This window comes from Macaca fascicularis, chromosome 10 (genome assembly GCF_037993035.2).
Source record: "Macaca fascicularis isolate 582-1 chromosome 10, T2T-MFA8v1.1".
NCBI classification, from domain to species: domain Eukaryota; kingdom Metazoa; phylum Chordata; class Mammalia; order Primates; family Cercopithecidae; genus Macaca; species Macaca fascicularis.
Genome location: NC_088384.1, coordinates 69,719,592 through 69,741,634, shown reverse-complemented (window position 1 = coordinate 69,741,634; position 22,043 = coordinate 69,719,592). Strand labels below are relative to the sequence as shown.

The following is a 22,043-nucleotide window of genomic DNA, read 5'->3' as shown; positions in this document are numbered from 1 at the left end:
CTGACATGATGACATGCAGTCCAGAGGTAGGCAGTTCAGGGCGAGTATGGTGGAGCCTTCGGTCCCAGGTTCATTCCAACTCTTCACTCTGCTGGCTTTAGTATGTGGCTTAGCGCCTGTATTAGGCCATACTTGCATTGCTATGAATACCTTAGACTGGGTAATTTATAAAGAAAAGAGGTTTAGTTGGCTCACGGTTCTGCAGGCTGTACAGGAAGCATGGCACCAGCATCTGCTTGGCTTCTGGTGAGACCTCAGGGAGTTTTTACTCATGGTAGAAGGCAAAGGGGGAGCTGTCAGGTCACACAGTGAGAGTGGGAGGAAGGCGGGGAGGTGCCATACACTTTTAAATGACCAGATCTCGCAAGAGTTCATTCACTGTCACAAAGACAGCACCAGGGAGATGGTGCTAAGCCATTTATGAGTGATCCACACCCACAATCCAATCACCTCCGACCAGGCCCCTCTTCTAACGTTGGGGATTACAATTCAACTTGAAATTTAGAGGGGATAACATCCAAACTATATCAGTGCTCAAGCTCACAGATGGTTGCTACCCTTAAGCTTCACGTCTGTACCTGAAATCACTTGTACATCTACACCACCAATCTTCCTCATTTATTTATTCAACAAATATGTTTTGACAACCTACTCTGTGCCAACACTCTTCTGGCCCTGGAATACAGAAGTGAAAAAAATAAAATAAGGCCGGGTGCGATGGCTCACACCTGTAATCCCAGCACTTTGAGAGGCCGAGGCGGGTGGATCACCTGAGGTCAGGAGTTCAAGACCAGCCTGACCACCCCATCTCTACTAAAAATACAAAAACATTAGCTGGGCGTGGTGGTGGGCACCTGTAATCCCGGCTATTCAGGAGGCTGAGGCAGGAGAATTGTTTGAATCCGGAGGCAGAGGTTGCAGTGAGCCGAGATCACACCATTGCACTCCAGCCTGGGCAACAACAGCAAGACTCCATCTCAAAAAGAAAAAAAAAGAAGAAAATAAAAATCCTTGATCCCTGTTCTTGTGGAGCTTATATTCAATTGGAGAAAACAAAGTAAGTAAGATAAACAAGTGAAAAATGGAGTATAAGTGGTGAAAAGCGTTACAGAGAAAAATAAAGAAAAGGGAACTGGAAGGATGGTGGGGCATCTGGTAATTTTAGACTGGGTGGTCAGGGAAGACCTCACTGAGGAGGTTACATCTGAGTAGAGAACCGAAGGAAGCGATGGGAAAGCCATTTGGATTCTTGAAGAAAGAGCGTTCTAAACATGGGGAAGAATAAATGTAATAGGATGTGCCTGGTTTGTTCAAGGAAGGGTGCAGAGGCCATCATGGCAAGAGTGGAGCAGGTGAGGATAGAGTACAGGTCAGATGACGTCAGGAAGGGCAAACAGAGGACAGATCCCACAGGATTTCTACAAATCCTCCATAAGGATTTGGCTTCACGGTGAGAGTAAAAGGAAGCCTTTGAGAATTTTTGGCAAGGAAGTGGCGTAAACTGACCTACAGCTTAACAAGATGGCTTTCGTGGCTGTGCTGAGAATAGCAGAAGCAGAGAGACCAGCCAAGAGACCATTGCAATAATCCAGTTTAGAGGTGATGGTGAGTTAGACCAGGGTGATAGCAATGGAGGTAATGAGGGGTGATAGAATTCTGGATATATTTTGAGGGTAGAACCAACAGAATTTACTGATGTGGGATATGAAAGAGAAAAGACAAGGATAAATCTGAAGCTGGAAGGATGAAACTGACATTTACAAGATGAGGAAGACTGGAGGTGAAGAAGATTTGGGGGAAAATATCAAGATTTCTGTTTTAATTATGAGAAATTGAGATGTCTACAAAACATCCAAGGGCAAGTGTTGAATAGACAGTTGCATCCACAAGTCAGAAATCTGGAGAGAGGTCAAGGATAGACATAAATTTGGGAACCAACAGCAGAGAGAAGATATTTAAAGTCATGAAACTGAATCAGAACTTAAGGGAATTCGTGTAGAGAGTAAAGAGAAGAAGTCTAAGAACTTAGTATGCATGGGGACTCTGGAGAGCAGCAGTCAGGAGGTGAGGAGGAACCAGCAAAGGAGCCTGAAAAGGACCAGATAGGTAGGTGGAAAATCAGGAAGAGTGTGTGAGATTCTGGAAGTCAAGTAAGTAAAGTGTTTCAAAGTGAAGAGAAGATATGACTGACTATGTGGTATGAGATGAGGACTAAAAATTGGCCATTGGATTTAGCAATGTGAGGTTCCTCGGTCATGTGGGTAAAAGCAGATTCAGGAAAGTGGTGGGGAAGAAACCATGAGGATGAAATGCCAAATTCAACAAGAACAACTAAAATCTGTGGAATAAAATTCACAGGGTAGACAAAAAACCAAAAACAAAAATCCTCAATGAAAGAACAATTACTTCAATCAACAACTTTAACAAATATTTAGTGTTTATCATCTATGTGCCAAGTGATATTCAAAAAATTCATTGGCAATTCAGTGATGAAGAAAACAAAGTACCTACACTTGTGGAGCAGCTATTCTATTGGGGTAAAGAGACAATAAACAGCTAAACAAATATACAATGTGTCAGTTGCTGATAAGTGCTTTAAAAATCATACAGAACAGAAAGAGGATAGACAGTGGGGGCAAGTGGGGTGGCAAACTACTTTAGATAAGGTGATCATCAAGGCCTCTCAGATTTATTAGTAGAGAGCTCATCTTATATCAGTTAGAATTGGGATCTTTGAAAAGACTTGTTAAAAAAAAAAATATATATATATATATATATACACGGGCCGGGCACGGTGACTCACGCCTGTAATCCCAGCACTTTGGGAGGCCGAGGCAGGCAGATCACAAGGTCAGGAGATCGAGACCATCCTGGCTAATACGGTGAAACCCCGTCTCCACTAAAAATACAAATATATATATATATTTCTGATGGCAAGTCTGAGTAAATACAAGAGAAGTGACAATTTAATTATCTTTGGCACAAAGATAATTAGGGAATAGAAACTATTATGTTCACTATTATGTCCCCCAATTTAAAATCTACATAAAATGCATGATTTTCTTTTTTTTTTTTTTTTTGGAGACGGAGTCTTGCTCTGTCGCCCAGGCTGGGGTGCAGTGGCCGGATCTCAGCTCACTGCAAGCTCCACCTCCCGGGTTTACGCCATTCTCCTGCCTCAGCCTCCTGCGTAGCTGGGACTACAGGCGCCCGCCACCTCGCCCGGCTAGTTTTTTGTATTTTTTTTTAGTAGAGATGGGGTTTCACCGTGTTAGCCAGGATGGTCTCGATCTCCTGACCTCGTGATCCACCCGTCTCGGCCTCCCAAAGTGCTGCGATTACAGGCTTGAGCCACCGCGCCCGGCCAAAATGCATGATTTTCTAGAAAAAAAAGACAAAGTGCCAAAATTGACTGGAGAAATAGAAAACTTGAGAAGAACAAAAGAAAATACAAAAATTGGTTTAAGGCTGACTTTGTTAGATTTATTTTTAAGATCAGGTCTAAAGACCGGCTGGTTTCTCAGGCCAATACTATCAAAGCTTAAAGGTACAGGTAAGTCTTGCCTTATATAACTTGTTCAGAGAAAAGGCAAAGAAGAAAATAGTCCCAATTTATTCTTTATTTTAGGGTGAAAACTGGCCCAGGATATCACACACACAAAACCAAAATAAAACATAGGCCTATCTTCTTTGTGAAAATAAATGTAAAGATCCTAAGTAAATGACCAATAAACCATATGTAGCAGTAGTTCCAGAGAACACACCTCAAGCTCAAGCAGAATGTATCATAGAAGGCCACAATGGTTTGGCATTAGCAAATCCATTAATATAATTTACTACATTAACAGGTTAAAGGAGGGGAACGCCTAGTTAATGAAACTAAATACCCACCACTGATGAAAGCTCTTACAAAAATAAGACAAGAAATTTATTTGACATATTAAAGGATATCTGCCAGAAGCCTAACAGAAAAAGCAGAAGAGATGATGGCATATTAGAAGCTTTTCCACTAAAGTCAGGAACAAGATAAGGATCACCACCAGTCAGCATTAGGCTTCCAAACCTAACCCATGCAATGACAAGAATTAGAAATTAGTTATAAAAATTAGAAACAAAGAAATAGAACTCTATATATCTCATTCTCAAAACGTCTAAGAAAATTAAGTGGGTAAGTATTAGAATGAATGAGGGCTCAGTAAGATGACTGGTTATAAGACTAATAAAAATTAAATGTTTATCTTTAATAAACAACAATGAATTATAAAATACAAGTAATTAAAATCACAAAATACCTTGAAATAATCCAATTAAGCCATGCATAGACTCTACATGAAGAAAAGTAGACTAGGTGCAGTGGCTCATGCCTGTAATCCCAGCACTTTGGGAGGCTGAGGTGGGAGAATCACATTAGCCCAGGAGTTCGGAACCAGCCTGGGCAACAACAAAGTGAGACCCTGTCTCTACAAAAAATAAAACAAATTAGCCAGGCATGGTGGTGCACGCCTGTGGTCCCAGCTACATGAGAGGCTGTGGCAGGAGGATCACTTGAGGCTGCAGTGAACTGTGTTCATGCCGTTGTGCTCCAGCCTGGGTGACAGAGTGAGATACTGTCTAAAAAAAAAAACAAACAAACAAAACAAACACAGTACAAAGTTTTACTGAGAGTCACAAAGGAATGCCTAAACAATTACAAAAACATGGCCGGTCATGGTTCATGCCTGTAATCGCAGCACTGTAGGCGGCCGAGGCGGGCAGATCACCTGAGGTCAGGAGTTGGAGACCAGCCTGACCAACATTGTGAAGCCCTGTCTCTACTAAAAATAGAAAAATTAGCCAGGCATGGTGGCCCACCCCAGTAATCCCAGCTACTTGGGAGGCTGAGGCATGAGAATCGCTTGAACCTGGGAGGCAGAGGTTGCAGTGAGCTGAGACGGTGCCACTGCACTCCAGCCTGGGCGACAGACGAGACAGAACCCTGTCTCAAAAATAAAATAAAATAAACAAACAAAACAACAATAATTACAGAAACATGTCATGTTCACAGGTGAAAAGAATCAATATTGTAAAGATAATGGATTCCCACAAATTGATGATTAAAAACAGTGCAATACCAATCAAATACCACCACGATTTTAAAATAGAACTTCACAAGAAGATTGCAAAATTCATATGAAAGAGAACATGTATAAGGATAACTAAGGACAATTTTTACAAGAAGAGCAAGGGCCCATCAAATATTTAAAATATACAATAAAGCCAGAGTAATGAAAAAGGTGATATTTGTTTAAGAACGAAGAAATCAGTGGAAAGAATAGAGCAAGCAATAGACCCATGTTGGTCCTTTCTTCATGGGAATGGAACAGATGGCAAAAATGACATTTTATACCCATGGGAAAGGATAGGCTAGTTAGACAAAAAGTTTTGGGGAAAATGGATACGTTTTTGAGAAAAAATAAAGTTAAGTATCTCACAATATATAAAACTAATCCCAGATGAAATCTTGGTGGTAGAAAGGCTTTCTTAAGCAAAATTTAAAATGCAATAATCAGCTGGGTGCAGTGGTTCATGCCTGTAATCCCAGCACTTTGGGAGGCCGAGGCGGGAGGATTGCTTGAACCCAGGAGTTTGAGACCAGCCTGGGCAACACAGCAAGACTCTACAAAAAAATGCAAAAGTTAGCTGGGCATGGCGGTGTGTGCCTATAGTCCCAGTTACTTGGGAGGCTGAGGTGGGAGAATCTCTTGAACCTAGGAGTTTGAGGATGCAGTGAGTTATGATCACACCACTGCACTCCAGCTTGGGTGACAGAGTGAGAGCCTGTCTCCAGAAAGAAAAAATTAAAAAAAAAAAAAAATCACAGGAACACAAAACTATCTATTAATATCTATTGATCTATCTATCTAGCATGTGTGTGTAAACAAGCAAAACCTGGAAGGACAGACTTTGTTCTGTACATTTGAAACCAGTAGTAGAGCTTAAATTTGGTGAGGAGGGAAAGAATTGCAGGGGAGTGAAGGTGACATTTTTCTACACAGAGTTTTTGTTTTAATAAGAAGACATTCCAAGATAATTTATATAATTAAATTTTTAAATGACTTCTTTATTATTATATAAATATGTGGCAGGAAAATTAATAGGGAACATTTATTTTCTTTCTTAGACATTTTCAGCATTTTTTCCCCTGATAAATCTGTATTTTTTAGTAGCCAGAAAAAATGCACCAAAGTGGTTTCCATTCTGAAATTATTTTTAATGGTGTTTGGCTCAACCAGCAGAATGATCCAGGCCCATCCGTGTCCTGGCCCAGGGCCCAGGCTCTCTCCCTGGCAGCCAGCGAGGTGTTCTTGCCAGAGCTATCCCAACTGCTGCCTCCCTGGCTGCCAGCATCACCTTGGCTACCTGCAGAGCCACTCCTGCCACTGCCTCGTTGGTGGGGAGAGCTCCCTCCTGTTGCAATGCCGATTAATATAAGATGAGTGGAAAAGCAAATGGAGGGCAAATACAGAGGGCCAGGCCGTGCAAAGGAGAAGTCTGTTTCTGCAGCATTGATACCAGGTCCCACGTCAATCTCTCTGAATAATCTGGCCCTCGCAGTTTCTCTTTGGAGAAATTTGAGATACGTTTCCCAGCAGCTGGGTCAAAGGGCCTTTGGATGCAGCGTCTCACTGCATATCCTTTCCCACCTGCACTGGTGTTGCAGACCATGCGGGGCACCTCATCTCTCCCCTACCTCCAGGGGTCTTCTCTGCAGAAGCTTACAGAATGGCTTTAGCTTTCTCTGCCCCCTATGTCCCCTACAACGTATTCTAGTAACTCAGTCCTGGGCCCTCCTGGCTCAAGGGAAGTCCATATGTCCATGAGTGGTTGCAGGAGGGTCGACCCAGCAGACTCACTGAATCACCTTTTCAGATTTGGTGCCTTCTTCCAGGTCTCTTGTCTGGGACCTTCATGCGCCTAAAAGTCTCTTTTGCTGTTTTATTTGAAGCATAGAATTGTAGCCTGAGTCTTTCCTCAGTTTATTTTGTGGTAGATCCTCCTTACCAAGTGTTTATCGTGGTTCCAGTGTATGTGTTGGGGGAGGGGGGTGATTCTAAAGAACACTGCTTGTGAGTCACACTGCTCTGTTAATAAACCTGTTATGCAGGAAAACCCAGCTGAAAGGCAGATCTGAGTTGCTCACTCCCAGCTGTCAGTAAGTGGATACAATGGCCTTTTCACTGGGTATGAATTTTAGTCTATTATATTTTCTTTAGAAACTAAAATCAGCTGATGAGAAGTTAAAGTAATGCTGAGTTTGTTTCATAAGAAATAAAAACTCGACTCAGGAGGACCGCAGCCATTATTTGTGGCTTACATTCTCTAAATTTCATCTGAAAAGTTGATATTCCAGATTCCTTACATCTCTCCAAGATGCCTAACATCTTATACACACAAAGATGGGGGTTTTTACTCAGCAAGAAAAATATTTATTTTCCCTTTTTTTTTTTTTGAGGAGAAAAATACTTATCTTTTCAACCTCATTAATTTTTATGATGGGTAAAATTTTTTCATTATATTAGTCAAAAAGACTCTGGACTGAATAAATTATAGCACCCAAACCATTTAAAATGGCTTCCTGGCTGGGAAGACACTGCAGTCATCTCAGGGAAGTTTCTGGTCTTGGGAAAAACAAATGACCATTCAACAAGGGAAACTCAAGAATCCAGGCCTTCCGCGCTGCTCTTTTCTCTCTGAAAGCTTTTGGAAGTGGAGCCACACTTTATTTACCGAATATGCACTTCTTGTTTCTTGTAACCATGGTGCTCTAGTTGAGTGCGTCTTATGTCAGACTACTGCTGAGCCAATATTTATCATTTTAGAAATTTCCATGAGTCATAAAACAAACCTGCAACCCTCTTGCTGTACCGTCTATGGGTGTTTCTTTCCTAGAGTTGTTTAAAGTAAAAAGAAAAAATGCTGAACCTAGAATCCAACACTTGACATTTATCAGAACACTGATATACCTTCTCCTGCGTGGAGGCTGCTTCTCTGAAATTTCAAAAACCATTCAGCTCACATCCAAGGTGTGCTGCCTGCTGCCTGAGGTGCCCTGCCCACCCAGGACTCCAAAACCCTCTCCAGAGGGCCAGGTCTGGGCTGAGAAAGGAAGCTTTAGAGGTTTGCAGAGAGGAAGTGACTCACTGGCTCAAGGGGTGGGAGGGAAGGTTTTCCACAGGATACAGAATAAAAATGAGCAAGCAATTCCTTCCACCTCCAGCGTGGAAATTTTTACTAGGGGACCACCTCTTAATGACTGGGCCTGAATTTAGTGACCACTCACCTCCACTCCCACTTCCAAAAAGAAAAGTAAAGAAAAAGAAAAAAAAAAAAAAAAAGCAGGACCAATTGCAACATGTGACGTGTTTGCCTCATTTACAAGTAAGGATGTTGAAGCTAATGCTGTTTGCTCCCTTTGTGTCAATCAGCTCCCTTTCCACAGACATGGATAGTTGGGAGAACCACATTAAGTCTACGATCTAGAAAACTACAGCAACTTATTGCTTTTGCCATTAAAACAAAACAAAACAAAACAAAACCCTCTAGAGCCCTGTTTTGTCTAGAGCCCAAGGCCTAGAGTTTATAAATCAAAATTTAAGAGCCTGCCTTAGTATTACTAGAACAGGATACTTCACAAATTGCTAAGACTGTGCCAGGCACTCAGTATCTCTTCTGTGGAGTTCAAGCATCACCTTTTAGAGCTCTAAACTAAAGGCGTCAAATTAGTCAACATCTTGAGTTTACAGGTGAACCAGTAAACCAGTATTGGTCCATGGCCTGTTAGGAATTCGGCGAGTGAGCATGACCACCTGAGCTCCATCTCCTGTCAGATCAGTGGTGGCATTAGATTCTCACAGGACTGGGAACCCTATCGTGAACTGCTCATGCAATGGATCTAGGTTGCACGCTCCTTGTAAGAATCTAATGCCAGATGATCTGACATGGAACAGTTTCATCCTGAAACCACCACGCCCCCACCATCCCCCTGCCGCCCGTCTGTGGAAATATTGTCTTCCACAAAACCAGTCCCTGATGCCAAAAATGTTGGGGAACTCTGATCTAGAGTTGAAGACCTCACCGAAGGACTGGTAATGGAAATACTGGAGCAAAACAGTTACAGTAAAAGGCACTCAAATTTCAAATCATGACCATTGGCCTTTGGCTATCTGTTTTTGGTGTTTGTTTTCCTTGAATACAACTCAGAGTTCCCTCATCAGGAAGAGCTGGCTTTCTTTGGCTGAACCATCATTTGACATCCCTCCTCCTACCCCCAAGAAGACAGGAAAATTAGGAAGTAAGCCAGAGCAGATCCCAAAAAAATAAAAAAACAAAAAGGAAACCCATTACTTATCTACATCTATCTTATGTATCTTGGTCCATAGGGTCTAATTTTTTTTTGGTAGGAACATCAGGCATGCTCTTCCTCCAAATATCCAACTTTGAATAAACTCTCTAGCCATCTCTTCTATATTCATATTCGCCAACATAAGTGAGGAATGATGTCATTAACAAACACTCACTTCCTTCCTCTGTGGATGCTCCACTCATCAAAGATCCAGTAACATCTCCCAGGTGTGATCTGCTGCACCAGGTAGGATCCTGAGAATTCCCAAGGGAACCTGGGCCAAGTTTATCTTGGCATTTCTGTTTTCACTTGTGATCTCCTTATTCATCTTCATATTCCTGGTAGCTAACACGGCCACAACTGGCACACAGTAGGACTTCAGGAAACATCCGTCAAATCTAAATGAAAAAATGTTCAATTAGATTTGACCGTGGCTTCCCATTGTGAATATAAATAAGATGTCCACCTGCATGTGTTGGTATCACCTCCATATCCCAGCAGGGCTTCAGCACTGCCCTGACATTACCTGGCAGCCTCTGGGGTGGGCCCTTTACTGGTTCTGAGTTTTTCCTGCCTTGCAGTAGCAGTGGGTGAGGCAGAAGTCTGCAGAGAATAATGGGATGAGTTGGGGGAAAATGAGTCCCAACCAGAGAGCTTGCCACGACCAGCCCATTGCTGTCTGTGACATGCTTTTTCCTCCTCTGACTGTCACTTTCCTCCCTTTCTTAACCACCATGTGAACCAGTCCTTTCACTGTTTCTAAAGTGACTTATTCTGAGCTTTTAGAAAAGCTCTCTTGTTTTTACATGTTAAGGTTTAGAGTGAAATTTCTAGTCTTTTCATTCCTATCCTTCATGATTTTATGACTTGTGATTACACTCAATCCTACATGCTGAAGAGTCTGAACTCATTTCATCTTTAAAAAAATACTCCATTTCCTTGTTTGCCTCTTTCTGAATATTTTGTGGTTCATTTTTATTTCTCCGGAAGTACAACAACCAGATCAGAAGTGTAAAAAGAATGTATCATGGAGGCTGAAGCGGTGGCTCACGCCTGTAATCCCAGCACTTTGGGAGGCCAAGGCAGGTGGACCATGAGGTGAGGAGATAGAAGCCATCCTGGCTAATACAGTGAAACCCCCCCGTCTGTACTAAAAATACAAAAAAATTAGCCGGGCACGGTGGCAGGTGCCTGTAATCCCAGCTGCTTGAGAGGCTGAGGCAGGAGAATCGCTTCTACCCGGGAGGTAGAGGTTGCAGTGAGCCAAGATCGCACCACTGCACTCTAGCCTGGGCAACAGAGTGAGACTCTGCCTCCAAAAAAAAAAAAAAAAAAAAGAATGTATCATGCTTATGAAAAATTGAAGACAACTTGGAGAGATCCCCAGGATATAGTGCTGAATGAATGAATAAAAACAAGCTGCAGTCCTGCATGTATTGCTCAGACCATTCGTATTTTATAAAATGCTCTATATTATAAAGTTCTGGAAGGTTCCGTGTTGATGAGAGGTGTGATGCCCACTGTGACCTTGATGTGTGTATGTAAGGAACTATGGGACTGTTCATTTATCCTTGCACTGGATTTGCTTTTTAGAACATTTCCCAAAAACTTTCCTGAAATATTTAACGTATTAGATGGGCTTCAGGGCAGTTCATGAGCTCCCTAAGATTATAGGCCAAACTTTGTGAGTAGAAACAAACGTCCATCTTTCTAGAGAGAGGGTTTATACTTTTGTGTTTTTTTGTTTTGTTTTGTGTGCGTGTGTTTTTTGTTTTTGAGACGGAGTCTCTCACTGTCACCCAGGCTGGAGCGTAATGGTGCGATCTCGGCTCACTGCAACCTCCGCCTCCTGGGTTCACGCGATTTTCCTGCCTCAGCTTCCCAAGTAGCTGGGATTACAAGTGCACACTACCACATCAGGCTAATTTTTTGTATTTTTAGTAGAGACAGGGTTTCACTATATTGGCCAGGCTGGTCTCAAACTCCTGACCTCGTGATCTATCCACCTTGGTCTCCCAAAGTGCTGGGATTACAGGCATGAGCCACCACGCCCAGAGGATTTATAAGAATCCCAGGCCAGGCTGGGCGCGGTGGCTCAAGCCTGTAATCCCAGCACTTTGGGAGGCCGAGACGGGTGGATCACGAGGTCAGGAGATCGAGACCATCCTGGATAACACGGTGAAACCCCGTCTCTACTAAGAAATACAAAAAACTAGCCGGGCGAGGTGGCGGGCGCCTGTAGTCCCAGCTACTCGGGAGGCTGAGGCCGGAGAATGGCGTGAACCCGGGAGGCGGAGCTTGCAGTGAGCTGAGATCCGGCCACTGCACTCCAGCCTGGGCTACAGAGCGAGACTCCGTCTCAAAAAAAAAAAAAAAAAAAAAAAAAAAGAATCCCAGGCCGGGAGCGGTGGCTCATGCCTGTAATCCCAGCACTTTGGGAGGCCAAGGCAGGCGGGTCACGAGGTCAGGAGTTTGAGACCAGCCTGGCCAGCACAGCGAAACTGCATCTCTACTAAAAAATACAAAAACTTAGCCAGGTGTGGTGGTGTGTGCCTGTAATCCCAGCTGCTTGGGAGGCTGAGGCAGGAGAATTGCTTGAGCCCAGGAGGCAGAGGTTGCAGTGAGCCGAGATTGCGCCACTGCACTCCAGCCTGGGTAACAGAGTGAGAGTCTGTCTCAAACAAACAAACAAACAAAGAATCCCAAAGGGAATATATATGGCCCAAGAGGGACTAAGAACCACTGGTTGAGATAATTGTACCACTTTATACTCTGTTTCTCATGGTTTAACTCAAGAAGCATGCTATTATCTGAAAAACATACATAATTGGTCAATCTTTAATGTTATAAAATAGTGGCATATGACTTTCACTCTACCATAAAGACTAATAATCAATAATGTTACCATGTGGCACTGTATCCTTCCCACGAATATACTTAAATATATTTAGCCTTTTCCTAAAATAGATGCCAGGGCCCTTGGGGCTGTCTGATCCATCAGCACCAGGCTATGGGCAGTAAGGAATGTTCAGAATGTATTTTCTACAGCTTCTATTTCTTTTGCTTTGCCAATTAACCTCATCTGTGGTGGTAAGCAAGTAACAAGACATACCTCATTTCTCTTGTTCAGCCTCACTCACAGGTGCTGTGTCATGTGGCCTGATGGTAAAGGGCTTGGGATCAGATCCTGTACTCCTCTGGGCTCCCAAGGAAAGTCTCTTCACCTTACCCCATCTGTGGGATGAGGCCAGTGATAATATCTACCTGTGGCAGTCACTACTGGTTATCTCCCAATATCCATTTTCCCCTTCTTCCTTAGTAAAGGAACAACAATGTCTTAGCCGAGCACACTGCGAGTTAGAGAACAGACCGTGTTTCCCAGCTTCCCTTGCAGCCATATGACTAAGTTCCGGTCAATGAGACAAAAGGAGAAATCCTATATAGTACAGGGTATGTGGTCTAGAAATATGGTATAAAAGTTTCTATGGTATAAGTTCCTGGAACCCTCCCTTCCTCCCTCCCTCCCTTCCTTCCTCTGGAACCGTTCCTTCCTTCCTTCCCTCCCTCCCTTCCCTCCTTCCCTCCCTCCCTCCCTCCCTTCCTTCCTCTGGAACCCTTCCCTCCCTCCCTCCCTCTGGAACCCTTCCCTCCCTCCCTCCCTCCCTCCCTTCCTCTGGAACCCTTCCCTCCCTTCCTCCCTTCTTTCCTTCCTTCCTTCCTTCCCTCCCTTCCTCTGGAACCCTTCTCTCTCTTTCTCTCTCTCTCTTTCTGACAGAGTCTCATTCTGTTGCCTCCCAGGTCAAGCAATTCTCCTGCCTCAGCCTCCTGAGTAGCTAGGACTACAGGCACATGCCTGGCTTATTTTTGTATTTTTACTAGAGACAGAGTTTCACCATGTTGGACAGGCTGGTGTTGAACTTCTGACCTCAGGTGATCTACCCTCCTCAGCCTCCCAAAGTGCTGGAATGATAGGTGTGAGTCATCCCCCGCCCCCCGCCAGTTTCTGGGATCTTTCTATAAAAAAGGGGATGCTTATGCTGGGCAACATAGGGAGATCTTGTTTCCACACACAAAACATTTAAAAATTAGCTGGGTGCAGTGGTGTGCGCCTGTGGTCCTAGCTACTTGAGAGGCTGAGGTGGGAAGATTGCTTGAGCCTGGGAGGTTGAGGCTGAAATGAGCTGTGATCGTGCCACTGTACTCCAGCCTGGGTGATAGAGTGAGACTCTGCCTAAAAAAAAAAAAAAAAAAAAAAAAAGGATGCCCTTCTTTTTTTTTCCTCCTTCTTACTGCCTAAAATGTGGAAGTAATAGCTGGTATTCTAGCAGTCATCCTGGACTATGAGGTAACCTTAGGAAGACAATCTATGCACAACAAAGCAACAGTATAGAAATTGGGGCCAGGTGTGGTGGCTCATGCCTGTAATTCCAATGTTTTGGGAGGCGGAGGCAAGAGGATCATTTGAGTCCAAGAGTTCCAGACCAGGCTGGGCAACATGGCAAGACTCTGTCTTTACATACACAGACACACACACACACAAATTAGCTGGGCGTGGTGGTGGTGTGAGCTTGTGGTTCCAGCTACTCAAGATTGGAGGACTGCTTGAGCCCAGGAGGTCAAGGCTGCAATGAGCCGTGTTTGTACAACTGCACTCCAGCCTGGGTGAGAGTGAGACCCTGGCTAAGAAAAAAAAAAAGAAAGAAAGAAATTGGGTTTTTACCACCACCAAGTCAATATAACAAATCTGAATTGTTTGCCTCTGTACTTCTTTTATGTGTGAAGTAAACCATGTACACATACACACAAATGTAATAAAGCCTTAAGCCACTATTTTGTTTTTGTTACTTATAACCAAACACAACCCTTACTAAACTACCACTTCTTTGATTCATTTAAACTACTGCTGCTACTGCTTCTTTTTTTTTTTTTTTTTGAGATGGAGTATCGCTCTGTCGCCCAGGCTAGAGTGCAGTGGCACGATCTCCACTCACCGCAAGCTCCACTTTCCAGGTTCACACCATTCTCCTGCCTCAGCCTTCTGAGTAGCTGGCACTACAGGCACCCGCCACCACGCCCGGCTAATTTTTGGTATTTTTAGTAGACACGGGGTTTCACCATGTTAGCCAGGATGGTCTCGATCTCTTGACCTCGTGATCCGCCTGCCTCGGCCTCCCAAAGTGCTGGGATTACAGGCGTGAGCCACCGTGCCTGGTCTTTTTTTTTTTTTTTTATTGAGAAAGAGTCTTGCTCTGTCACCCTAGAGTGCAGTGGTGTGATCTAGGCTCACGGCAACCTCCGCCTCCGTGGATCAAGCGATTCTCCTGCCTCAGCCTCCTAAGTAGCTGGGATTACAGGCACCCACCACCGCGCCCAGCTAATTTTTGTATTTTTAGTAGAGACGGGGTTTCACCACGTTAGTCAGGCTGATCCCGAACTCCTGACCTTAGGTGATCCGCCCATCTCGGCCTCCCAAAGTGCTGGGATTACAGGTGTGAGCCACCGTGCCCGGCAAAATGCACAAATCTTAAGTTTTGACAAATGTATATACCCATGTAACTTGTTGTTGTTGTTGTTGAGATAGTCTCACTCTGCTGCCCAGGCTGCAGTGCAGTGGTGTGATCTTGGCTCACTGCACCCTCTGCCTCCTATATACCCATGTAACTTGAATCCCTAACAAATTAACAAAAAAAAATGACGATCACCCCTGAAAATTCTGTCAGGCCCCTCTGTAGTCAATCTCCACTCCCACCCTATTTAACAACTATTCTGATTTTTTTCACTATAGTTTTGCCTGTTCTAAAATTCCTCAAACTTTTAATAAACTGTCAGTGGAGACTAAGCAGATATTCTCAACTACTGTGGGAGGGATATAAATTGGTATATCCTTTTTAGAAGGCTATCTGGCAGTATGTAATTAGTAAAATAAAATTTATGCATTCCTTTTGACTTAGTAATTTTATGGGAGGAATTTTCTGAGAGGTCTACCAGTTCATGTATGCAAAGAAGGCAGTCCCAAAGCTGTTCACTGAAGCATTGTTTGTGAAAGCAAAGGATTGGAAATAACCTAAATGCCCATCAGTAGGGGAAAAGTTAAATGAATGAACAGTCACACCTTGCAGCAATTATAAGAAATGATTTACTGATATGGCAAGATTGCCAGGACAATCATTAAATGCAGAAAAGCAAGTTACAAGATGCTACATACCCAACATAAAACCATTACACAGAACACCAATAAAAACAAAACAAAACACAAAACATATGCCCAAGGTGTATTTCTGTTAGTCCATAACCCAAACTGACATCAGTGGTTACCTCTAAGGAGAGGACTAGGATTATGGGAAAGGAGAGAAGGTGCTCAACGGGTTTTTCCTTTGTTGTATTGTTTGAATCTTTTACAATAAAACTACACACGTGTCTTAGAGGATGAAGTTATTTTTAAAAAAGACTACTGATGGCCGGGCATGGTGGCGGGTGCCTGTAATCTCAGCACTATGGGAGGCCGAGGTGGGCGGATCACCTGAGGTTAGGAGCTTGAGACCAGAATGGCCAACATGGTGAAACCCCATCTCTACTAAAAGTACAAAATTAGTCGGGCATGCTGACGGGTGCCTGTAATCCCAGCTACTCGGGAGGCTGACGCAAGAGAATCACTTGAACTCAGGAGGTGGAGGTGGCAGTGAGCTGATATCCTGTCACTGCACTCCAGCCTGGGTGACACAGCAAGACTCCATTTAAAAAAAAAAAAAAAAAGACTACTGACAAAATACGGATAGGAGATAGGAAATAGGTGAATTTGTGGAGAGGGAGGAGAGAAATTAAAGTTTTTTTCTATGCTATATATTGACAGTGTTATGTCTCCCAGCAAAGGAGCTTTCCCCAGCCTATCTATTAATACACATCTCTCTTCAGGCTCCTCGTTAATGTATCATTTCTTCTTCTCTGCCACTTACATCAATATATTAATGGTTTTAAATGAAAGTGCCTATATGTTCACAGATTAAGTATGCAAAATGTTTTCTAAATGAAAAATGAAATATACCAATCTCATATTTAAGGAGAGACCTTATGTGTCTTAGTCTGTTCGGACTGCTATAGCAGAATACCATAAACTGGGTGGCTTACAGACAACAGCAATTTACTTCTCATAGTTCTGGAGGCTGTGAAGTCCAAGATCAAGTCGCCAGCAGTGTATGGTGAGAGCCCACTTCCTGGTTCATAGATAAACCTTTTTGCTGTGTTCTCACAATGGTGGAAGCAGCAAGCAGCAGCCTAGGACCTCTTTTTTTTTTGAGATGGTCTCGCTATGTCGCTCAGGATGTAGTGCAGTGGTGCAATCTCAGCTCACTGCAACCTCTGCCTCCCGGGTTCGAGCAATTCCCTGCCTCAGCCTCCTGAGTAGCTGGGATTACAGGTGCCCGCCACCACTCCTGGCTAATTTTTGTACTTTTAGTACAGACGGGGTTTCACCATCTGGGCCAGGCTGGTTTTGAACTCCTGACCTCGTGATCCACCTGCCTTGGCCCTCCAAAGTGCTGGGATTACAGGTGTGAGCCACCGCACCCGGCCTAGGACCTCTTTTATAAGGGCACTAATCCTATTAAAGGGGGCTCTGCCCTCATGGCCTAATCATGGTCCAAAGGCCCCAACTTCAAATATCTTTACATTGAGGATTACCTTTCAACTTCTGGAGGGCATAAATATTTATTAGTTTATAGCATTGTATGAAAACTCTTTTCCTCTTTGTGGAGAGGAGGAATGTCACTATCTAGAAAACCTGGGTGTTAAATGCAGAGGCTGAAGTTCAGTGGGACCTAAAAAAAATGGGGGCTCATCTTAAGTTGTGATAAACTGATACAGAAGCTTGATAAATTGTAAAACATCTTCAGATACTTGTTCACTTACTGAACATTTATTAAACACCTACTATGTATCAGGGGCTATGCCAAGTTCACACATATGCATCTTAAATATCCCATGACCTCAAGGAACTCCCAGCGTAATCTGGTAGTAATGGCAAATGCACATAAGTAATTACAGAGCTACAGTAATTGTAGGGAAAAACCATAAAACCTCCAAACTCAAAGTATAGCATCTGCATTTCCTGGGGTCATCTAAGACTCCACTTCTCAACTCTGGAATCTGCATTTTAACAAGGATCCCAGGTGACTTGGATCTTTATTAAGATTTGAGAAGTGGCCATGCTCAGTGTCTCACGCCTGTAATTTCAGCACTTTGGGAGGCCAAGGTGGCCGGATCACCCGAGGTTGGGAGTTCCAGACCAGCCTGACCAACACGGAGAAACCCCATCTCTACTAAAAATACAAAATTAGCTGGGTGTGGTGGCACATGCCTGTAATCCCAGCTACTGAGGAAGCTGAGGCAGGGGAATTGCTTGAATCCCAGAGGCGGAGGTTGCAGCGAGCCGAGATCGCACCATACCGTAACTCCAGTCTAGGCAACAAGAGCGAAACTCAGTCTCAAAACAAAAAAAAGGTTTGAGAAGTGATGAACTCTGGGATTATAGAAGGAACTACGGGGGTGAAGGAGTTGGAAGGGGTGGGGGGCAGGAAGTTAAAAAAAAAAAGCAGCAACTACTATTGATCCTTGGGAAGTGGTAAGAGAAGTCTTCAGATGTGAGGGGTGATAGGAACATTCCAGGCTGAAAAATAAGCAGGCCCATGATCAAGGTAGTTAGAACTAGTAAGAGGTGTTCTGTTATGAGAAGTTTCGTCTGGGAGGGGCAGTGGGCACTTAGGAAAATATGGGAGATAGGGCAGAAAAAGTAGGCTGAGGCCAGAGACAGAAGGGCCACACTGACCCGCTGAGGGTTATGGAGGAAGCCACAGAAAATTTTAAGCAAGAATGTGACAAGACCAGTCTTATGTTTGGACATAACTCTGGTGGCAGAGTGGAGGACGAAATGCAGGAGAGGCTGGAGCAGGCAGGCAGGCATGTATCCTTAAATGAGCACCATTCACTTTTGGACTAGAAAGGAAGTCTGAATATTAAGAAGTGTAGAGGCCACAGGGTCCTATGCAAACAGAAAAGCAGAGGGTTCCAGCTGCAGTAGGATACAGGGGGGTTCCTTCTCAGCTCAGGAGTGTGGCCTTGGACTGGCATCTTCAGCATCACCTAGGAGTTAGAAACGCACATTCTCAGGCATCACCTTAGAAGTAGTGAGGGAACCTTGGGGATGGGGCACACAAATCTAGCTTTGAACAATTTTTCCAGGTGATTCTGATGCATGCTAAAGTTAAGAACCACTGCTCTAGCCCGCCAAAAATCATGTCTCAGGTGGTAAAGGCTTAAAACTGCACAACTTGCTTACCGTCCTTTTTAAAAAGAACGAGGGTAATAAGAAATGGGTTTCTATGTTGAGCGGGGCAGAACAAAAGCCACATACAACCTAGATTTTATATAGTGCCAGAAAAAAATACTGACCATCGTGTCCAAAAGCCTCATATTTGGAGAATTAAAGTAGTTTTGGTCGAGGCCATGATGTTCTCGGTAACCTAAATTAATTTATAAAATTCTCTCTGTTCCCTTTATTTCCCACAAAAACACCCGCAGCAAAAACGCTGGGATTCATCTCGGCCCTCTGAAAACCGTGTTTCCGACGCAACCGCCCATTAGAAAAACACAATTCCAAATTAAAAACCCGGAGAACTGAGCGGCGGGGCTGGCGCCACCGTCCCGGGACAGCGCGGCCTTTCCCAGCCACACCCCTGCGCGCCGCCGGCCTCCTTCCCCGGCAGTTCCCAAAGATAAATAAATCTTCCTTGTTTTTCCAGACCTGAAATTAACGGTGACTCACAGAACACTCTGCATGGCCACGGTCGCCTCGGGAAGGAGGAAAAATGTGCAGATTTTTTTCCCCTCACGCGAGGGCAGGACAAGCCAGGCTGGGCCAATCAGGGGAGGGCGGCGGGAATCGCACCAAAGTAGGTAAAAAATTCGGGAGGCGTCCCCGACGCCGCGGCCCGCGACTCCGCTCCCGCGGGTCCTCCCCCAGCGCGTCCCCCGTCCTCGGGCCCTACCCCCCACACCCCCAACATCTCTCTCCTTCCACCACTCTGTGTCCCTGTCTCTCACCTCTCCCTTATCCCGCTCCTCCCCCAACTCTGTCCACTCCCTCACCTCTCCCCTTCCCTCCCCTATCACCCCCCCACTAAGTGCCCCTCGCCCCCTCCCCCCACATCCCCCGCCTCTCCCCACTCTGTCCCCTCTCCCTCACCTCTTCCCTCCCCTCTCCATCCCCTTCTCCCCCAACTATGTGCCCTTCGCCCCTCCCCGCCAAATCCCCCTGCTTCCCACGCTCTGTCCCCCTCTCCCCCAGCTCTCCCCTCCTTTTCCCCTCCCCGGCCCCGCCCCGCCCCCAGCGGCAAGAACACCTGGCCAGGTGGCTGCCTCCCCCCGCGCGAGCCTTGCCTGCACAGTGGGTGGAGCGTCAGGGAGCCCCGCCCGAGGAGGTGAAGAAAGGCCACCCCTCCCCCATCATCTTTTGCCCGCCCCTCGCCAGCAGGAGCCAGCCTAGTAAGCCTTCTAGTCCCCTGCAGACGAGAAAGCACGTACCCTCATCCTTAAACACTTTCTAGTGAGGGAGACCCCGCCCCGCAGCCTAAACCAGGTGAGGGAAGTTCCCCTCCGGTAGTCTGGACAGCCGCCGGGCGGGGCGTTGCCGGACCGGCTGGTTGCGTAGCAACGGCGGGAGGTGCGTGACGTGCGCAGCCGCGTTCCGTCCCGAGGCGCGCCCGCCCCGGGGTAGGCTCGCGCCGCCGCGTCAGCTCAGCGCTCGGTCCCGCGGCTGTGAAGAGGACGCTCTGCAGACTCGCTGCCCGCCAGCTCCCAACCCCGCGTCCCTGCGACCGCCGCGGCGAAGATGGTGAGTGGGAGGGAGGCCGAGGCGTGGGCTGAGGCGGCCGGGAGCTGCTGGTCTCGGGGGCGCCGCGGAGTCGGGGATAAGGGGTTGAGCCGTGCCCCAGGCCCGGGAGGGACCCGGCCCGGCTGCAGTCTCCGGGCCGCGCGGTTGTGGGGCGGGGGGTCTCCGGGCCTTCGTCGCCAGCCATCCTGGCTGGGCCCTGGCGCCCCTGGGCGGATCCGCGGCCGCTGCGCAGCTCCCAGCTGGGGCGAGGCCGCCGCCCTGAGCGTGGCCTCTGCGGTGCCTCCAGACCGGGCCTTGCAACAACTGGCCGGGGTCGAGCGCCCCCACCCGCTCTGTGAAATCCATCCGGGGGGCTGCACACCGCGGCCGAGGAGTGGGAGGCGGGGGGCGTCGGAATCCGGCGACCGTCCTTGTTGGCGTGGGTTTAGTTCCCCAGAGCTAGCGCTGAGGCGCTCGGCGACTTGTGCGCGTTCCAGCCCTTGAGGTCTGTCCATCTCAATAAGGAAGCTAAAGCTTTTATGGAACAGCCCTACAGCACGGAATGATCGCTAACGAGCAGGATACTGGCATGATTTAGAACGGGGTGGCCTTGCAGCCTCTTTGTTTTTTTTTTTCTTTTTATCTGGCAATCGGCTTCCAGCAGCACTCTGGTCGTGCTTGTCAAGCTTGGCAGGGTCTCTTTTAACCCTTCCCTGCCCGATCTGTCCGTGTATGGTTAGAATTTTTTTTCTGACCTGTAGACAGTTGGACTCTGCCAGAACTTGGTGCGCAGGGTGTGGGCATGATGCTGGGATGCTGATACAAGCAAATTTAAGAGCTTTAAAAACCATTAAAATACTAGAGTCACCAAAAAGTAAACAGGTGCTCATTAGTATATTCTATATGATGGACATTTTGCTTAATTTACATATTTTCCCCCTTTACATTGTGTCCCTCTAATTAGCTATTTAAAAACAAACGTATTCTCAACTGAACTATCAGATGGAACATTTTGTCATTTTCTTTAGTCTGCACACACTGTTACCATTTTTGGTCAATGATTTGCAGGCATAGCCTTACCAGACTTTGCTAGAAATATTACATTCTAATTGCATCTGTCTGTCTAGAAGCAGTTGGTACCAGCTTATCTGCATACAAACTGTTTTCACTGTGTAACAGTTTTGGTTTTCTTAAGTTATTGCAACTTTCATGAAATGCAGGCGGCCCCTTAGTAAGAAGAAAAGATTAACCGGTACTTTCTTGATGACTGTAGGTATGTATGTAATAGGGATTTGATACGGTTCAGTTTTTGGTTTTTCTTTGGTTTAATGCTGTAAGCTACAAAGTATCAGCATCTTAAGTCTAATATTTAATTATTAAAAATTTAATAATATTTTAAATGTATATGCTATTTTATACTAAAAGACTTAATCTAGGGGCTTATGAGTTACGGTACGTTTAAGACCAGTCACTCTGAAAGTGATTTGAAGCTGACTGGCGTCTGCTCTAGAGACTTCTGATTTGACATTATACTTTTTTATTGAGTGTCTAATACAGACTTTATTTTTCTGTTTGAAAATAAGAGACCAAACGTTTTACGTTTAGTTAAGTGCTTAAGTTAAATGCTTAAAGTGTAACTAAATGCAAGGAAGGAGGAGTCTGTTATATTTGCTTGTTCTTGTGACAAGTGGGAGAAACAAGAATTAGAGATGAGCGGTTTCCAAATACGTTTCAAAATTGTTGGCTTTAGGGAGATCAAGAAGACCTTACAAGTTACCTTTGGAGTTCAGAATATAG

General features: G+C 45.2%; 2 protein-coding genes across 10 annotated transcripts in view; one reads left to right on the top strand and one right to left on the bottom strand.

Annotated features, from left to right (window-relative positions):
* The window catches only part of BFSP1 (beaded filament structural protein 1), a 79,723-nt gene extending 59,653 nt beyond the window's left edge, over positions 1-20,070 (bottom strand). For 3 of the 9 annotated variants that reach the window (XM_074004726.1, XM_074004732.1, XM_074004730.1), the window contains exons 1-3: positions 19,958-20,070; positions 12,495-12,616; positions 9,558-9,780 (exon numbers count right to left, since the gene is read on the bottom strand). Coding sequence is in view for 4 of the 9 variants with exons in the window: in XM_074004730.1 (XP_073860831.1) it covers positions 9,558-9,585 (28 nt within the window). In the remaining 5 variants the exon portion in view is untranslated. Of the gene's footprint in view, positions 1-9,557; positions 9,781-12,494; positions 12,617-18,363; positions 18,518-19,178; positions 19,249-19,957 lie in introns of those variants that run through there. The other 6 variants (XM_074004733.1, XM_074004735.1, XM_074004736.1 and 3 more) reach the window with 4 other exon arrangements.
* Positions 20,071-20,172: 102 nt separating this feature from the next.
* DSTN (destrin, actin depolymerizing factor) overlaps positions 20,173-22,043 on the top strand; it is a 35,681-nt gene continuing 33,810 nt past the window's right edge. Inside the window, exon 1 of the mRNA XM_005568298.4 lies at positions 20,173-20,267. Within this exon, the coding sequence (XP_005568355.1) occupies positions 20,265-20,267 (3 nt within the window). The 5' untranslated portion in view covers positions 20,173-20,264. The remainder of the gene's footprint in view (positions 20,268-22,043) is intronic.